A 5,194-nucleotide genomic window follows, 5' to 3' on the forward strand; every position below is an offset into this window, starting at 1 on the left:
CCAATACCTATACATATATCTGATCCGTTCAACACAACAATGGATCGACTTAAATTTACATGATCACTTACATGCCAGTATAATATCATATTTTTTTAAAAAAATAAGACAAATTGTTAAAGTTAAGATTAAAAAAAAAAGGTAAACGTCATATATATCTGTGAACGGGAATAGTTCGAGGCCCATTAACATCTCTAATAACCCGCCTGCCCTGACAGCAGGAGCCGCCTCCAGTATCCCCCGTCAATGCTTGCAAGACAGAAGACACCTGACCTGATCTGACCAGGCAGATCGAGTGGCTTGCCGTCGCGTGCAACCGCAACCGCCGCTGGTATTATATAGAGACCCCTATTACATATATCGGCCGCTGTGGCGCTTGTCGTCGATCGTTCCATCGACCGGCGGCCGGCCAGCCTAGCTCTTGGCTCTTGCTCCGATCGGATCGAGCGCCGGACAAGTCAAGGCAGCCGTACGTACGACGATGGCGCAGGGCAGCCGCAGCGCTGCCGTGCCCGCCGCAGCGTCCTTCTTCGCCCTTCTCGCCGTGGCGGCCCCGCTGCTCCTGTGCTGCGCGCCGGCCGCCGCGGAGCTGGCCAGGCTGGAGCACCCGCCCAAGGACGGCGGCTCGCTCAGCCTGCTCGTCGTCGGCGACTGGGGCCGAAAGGGCACGTTCAACCAGTCCAGGGTCGCCCATCAGGTACGTAACCGCCGTTAAACAACACAACTACGTACGTACTGCCCAAGAATCCGCTTCCCTCTCTTGATATCTTGGCCACGGTGGTGGTTTCACCGACGACTTCGCGAGCTATAGCTATCAACCGTTGTGAGCTGTAACCTGCAAACCGCGAAGCAGCAAAAGCCATCGATTGGCCGGCGCGCATTCCCTAGCTTTTCTCTTTCTAAAAGATTATATATAGATCTCTAGCTAGCTGTATCTGCCACTATCTATATCCCCGAAGAGAGCTGTTTGACAAAAAATCTAGCTATTTGCTCTATCATATATCATACGATTTTAGCCGCTATCTGCCGTTGCAGTAGTAGCCTAATTTAACTGACTATTAGCTGTTTCAAGAGATAGATCCATAATCACTTGGTTTGGCCACAGATTTAAAACACTACCAAAAGTCCAAAAGAATACATATGTTCCTGCTGGTGGTGCCGTGTGGTGGTGCACACGTACTGCACACACAGCGCATGCACTCGGCTGTACCACCACCCAAGCAAAAGCGCCGCTGCTTGCTAGCTAGTGCTCGGTGATGACAGCTGAACAGCGACTGCTTTCCCATGTGTAGATGGGCAGGGTTGGGGAGCAGCTCAGCATCGACTTCGTCATATCCACCGGCGACAACTTCTACGAGAACGGCCTGACGGGCACGGATGACGAGGCGTTCGAGCAGTCTTTCACCGATATCTACACGGCGAAGAGCCTGCAGAAGCCGTGGTACCTGGGTAATAAGCTTGCTTTTTTCCCGTGTTGCTACGACACCAAACGCCATGCATTTCTTTAAACTTTGGTGTACTAAAAAAAAGCTCGTCGTACGTCTGCTCGTTCTCTTTGCATCCAGTGCTGGGAAACCATGACTACAGGGGTGACGCGCTCGCGCAGCTGAGCCCGGTCCTGCGGAAGATCGACAGCCGGTTCATTTGCATCAAATCATTCGTCGTCAACGCAGGTTCAAAGATCGCGCGTGTTTTTTTCTTCGATCTGGATTAAGGAACAGATTAGGCATGCGAAAGCTGTAACGTATTACATATCATTGCCATCCTTCTACTAGAAATCGTGGAGTTCTTCTTCGTTGACACCACCCCGTTTCAACTCAAGTACTGGACTCACCCTAAGGACGATCACTACGACTGGAGAGGGGTGGCGCCTCGGGAAAACTACATAAACAATCTGCTCAAGGTGCGTGTATGTTCTCGAATATGAGCTCGTCAGCGAGACAGCGACGACAAGAAGAGCTATGATTATTGGAGGGAGCTATGGTTATTTAAATCCTTCTTTTTGTCGTGGATTATCATCTGCAATATTCAATTCAGGATTTGGACGGGGCCATGAAGACATCGACTGCGGCGTGGAAGGTTGCCGTGGGCCACCATACCATGAGGAGTGTCAGTGATCATGGTGACACCAAGGAGCTACTGCAGCTACTGCTTCCAGTCCTCCAGGTATACAATACAACTCAAAGCAAGCAAGCATCAGCGCCGTCGTTGTCTTCACAAGTTCTATGAGAAGGAACGGATCGGAGCCTTCCAGAGTAACGTACGGTTCTTCCATGGCATTTGGTTTAATTTCCAGGCCAACGGCGTCGATTTCTACATCAACGGGCATGACCACTGCCTGGAACACATCAGCAGCAGAGACAGGTTAGTGTCAATGGCATTTGGTTTGCAGTGATTTAATTTACAGCCGAGAATCATCGGTTTTACCAAACACCAACGCACCACGTACGTGCGCTTCTGCTTCTGCTGCTGCTGCAGCCCAATCCAGTACTTCACAAGCGGAGGCGGTTCCAAGGCATGGAGAGGAGTGCAGAACCCCACCGAAGATGACCTCAAGTTCTTCTACGACGGGCAAGGCTTCATGTCCCTCCAGCTAGACCGTAGCCAAGCCAAGTTCACCTTTTACGATGTCGACGGGAAGGCGCTGTACAGTTACACACGGTCGAGCCTGATGGAAACAGGCCACCACCTCCAAGCCTCCGGCTACGTCAACGAGGAATGAAGCAGGGGCGAGTCAGCATGCAGCGCTGGAGAACTGAGATCGATGCAGTTCAAGCGTACGTATAAATTCTCGAGTGCTTGATGTGGTTCATCTGTCAAGGGCAACAACAGTTAGGTTTATATGTGTGCCCTTGCATCTCTCGACATCTGTCACTGCCGTCCGGTACTATTTGGGGTCATGCCATCGATTCGAAAACATGACATGGTAGGGGCAGCCATGATGTAGCAAAAAAAAAAATAGTGCAAATATTCATTATCGAGGAGTTAAAACATTAATTGTGTGGACAGCGGCCGAGCATAGGACCAAAATCAGCAGGGGGCAATCAACAGATTATGTAAAAATTACATGGTTCAGTGGTGCGACAATAAAGACACAGTATATATATGGAAATATATCGTATGCAATCAAGCGATGTGCTACACCCTATCAAACTTCTTCGCTGACTGTTGTCCTTATACCTAAAACCTAGTACCAATTTTAGATCTAACGTTTTTTTTCACCTAAATAGAAGTACTCAATAAATTTTAATTGGATATACCAGGTCAAGCTGATGGGCCCTTTGTCGATCACCTGAATCAAAAAGGTGTAATTGGAATAGGCTACCAGGAACCAACCACACTAGGAAACTAACCGGATTCGGAAACCAATCGCACGAACCGATCAGAAGTTAAATCGAGCCCGCATGCATGCGCTTAACAGGGATGATTCGACGCACATGTAGCGCGCAACAATGAATATCCAGTCATTCAAGATTTACTTTAATGTACAACAGAAATAAATATTCAACTATTCAAAGTTTACATTAGCCATTCATCGTTTTAAAAAATTTACAAGGAAGAAACATCTAGCAATTCAAGTTTTACTTTAGTCGTCCAGGAATAAAAATTCAGCAATTCAAGGTGATGAGTCAAGAACGGCAAGACAACTGCTGTGACGAATGAGTGAAGGCGCAAAGGTCATTCGTCGCAGGTCAGGATGGTGGTGGGTTGGACCGGATTGAAGTAGAGTTTGTTAATTTCCAACAATGGCCGAGCAGAGGAATTACTGGAGAGGGAAGGGGTGTGGTCGAGCGGGCACGCACGAGTGGGAGCACGCCCGGAATCGGTTGGCTGGACTAGCACAAGGGTGGTTCGGCAGATTTGATTCGGTGGACTGGTTTGGGTGATGGGCCTTCCCTAGGTCTAGGTGATAAATATCGCCTCTTTGTGTGTCTGCAAACGAGCAGGGAGATCATGGCCCATGTTGACCTCCTGTGTATGGATATATTTTTATATTTAAAAAATCAAAAATTACATCACTAGAAAACAATTTTAAACTAACATGTTTGGGTGGCTAAATTTTATGGCGCAGTTAAACTACGCTGACAAAGCCGCCTCCTTTGACAGGTTGGTCCGCTATCATGGCAGGTCATTCATTTGGGAACAGGTAAAAGCTGTTCCTGTTGGCCACAGCTAATACAGATCAACAGTGTAATATAACTGCTCAGTTGTTGCTGCAGATAAGTTTAGCCGAACAGAGATAAGTTTAGCCAAACTAGGTATATAGTTGGATCCAACCGGTGAGGACTAGAGAGGGTACGGATATTATCCGTCTGTATTCCAATTCGATCCGTCTAAGAAAATTGAGATTTAATCCATATCTGAGTCTGGGTACTCAGTATTCGATCTATATCTGATCTTTATTTGTATGCATATTCTTAAAGTTGAATATTTAATATATCGATATCTTTTAAAATTTCATCCAACATAATTTGCTAATATATGTATCCAATCCGAATCCGAAGAAAAAAAATGAAACCAAATACACTTCGTCTATATCCGATCCGATTACATCCCTAGTGGGGATCTGACATCCGATTGATACCGCTCGATACGGTGAGAGTCGTAGCGCCCGTCCATTTTCGGTTCGTATCAGTCGTCTATTTTTTTTAAATAATAAAACAAAATGCCGGATACCTAGAAACGGGGTACCTGGAGTAAGCTCAAAAGTCATAATCCATGTTCTGACCTGCCCGACCAGGTACCCGCCGAGCAGGACCGGTAAGACGGAATGACCAAGTCTCCGTCGAGCAACTCCGAGAAGGAACGATCGACTAGGTACCCGTCGAGCAAGACCTGTAAGACATGACGACCAAGTCTCTGTCGAGCAAGTCCGCGAGGCGAAACAAACGAGCAGGGCCTGTAAGGCGGGATGACCAAGTCCCCGCCGAGCAAGTCTGCGAGGCAGAACAAACAACCAAGTCCCCACCGAGTAGGGCCTGTAAGGCCGAACGACCGACCAAGTCCCCGCCTGAAAGTTGCCTAGAGGGAGTGAATAGGCAAGCAGATTTTTTAACAAAAACTAGAAATGGACCAGGTAAAACTAGTTCAACCGATGTCAAAACCGGTTCAACCGGTCTACACGAGTCCAACTAAATAATGAGATATAAAACTGAATTGATCTCGAAATCCACCTAGTTAACTTTACAAATGT

At 47.5% G+C, this 5,194-nt stretch overlaps 1 protein-coding gene across 1 annotated transcript; it reads left to right on the forward strand.

Annotated features, from left to right (window-relative positions):
- The first annotated feature begins 237 nt into the window (after positions 1 to 237).
- On the forward strand, positions 238 to 3,109 carry LOC100272649 (uncharacterized). Its single transcript, NM_001147107.2, has 7 exons — positions 238 to 697; positions 1,293 to 1,449; positions 1,566 to 1,673; positions 1,776 to 1,903; positions 2,038 to 2,166; positions 2,297 to 2,364; positions 2,479 to 3,109. The coding sequence occupies exons 1-7, from the start codon at positions 482 to 484 to the stop codon at positions 2,720 to 2,722; spliced, it is 1,050 nt and encodes a 349-aa protein (NP_001140579.2). The 5' UTR covers positions 238 to 481; the 3' UTR covers positions 2,723 to 3,109.
- Positions 3,110 to 5,194: the final 2,085 nt, after the last annotated feature.

Source organism: Zea mays, chromosome 1, assembly GCF_902167145.1.
Source record: "Zea mays cultivar B73 chromosome 1, Zm-B73-REFERENCE-NAM-5.0, whole genome shotgun sequence".
Lineage (NCBI taxonomy): Eukaryota > Viridiplantae > Streptophyta > Magnoliopsida > Poales > Poaceae > Zea > Zea mays.

Coding starts and splice junctions, on each gene's coding strand:
- LOC100272649 (NM_001147107.2), top strand. CDS start 482: ATGGCGCAGGGCAGCCGCAGCGCTGCCGTGCCCGCCGCAGCGTCCTTC. Junction 1,904..2,037: donor ACATAAACAATCTGCTCAAG/GTGCGTGTATGT, acceptor TATTCAATTCAG/GATTTGGACGGGGCCATGAA. Junction 2,167..2,296: donor TACTGCTTCCAGTCCTCCAG/GTATACAATACA, acceptor TTTAATTTCCAG/GCCAACGGCGTCGATTTCTA.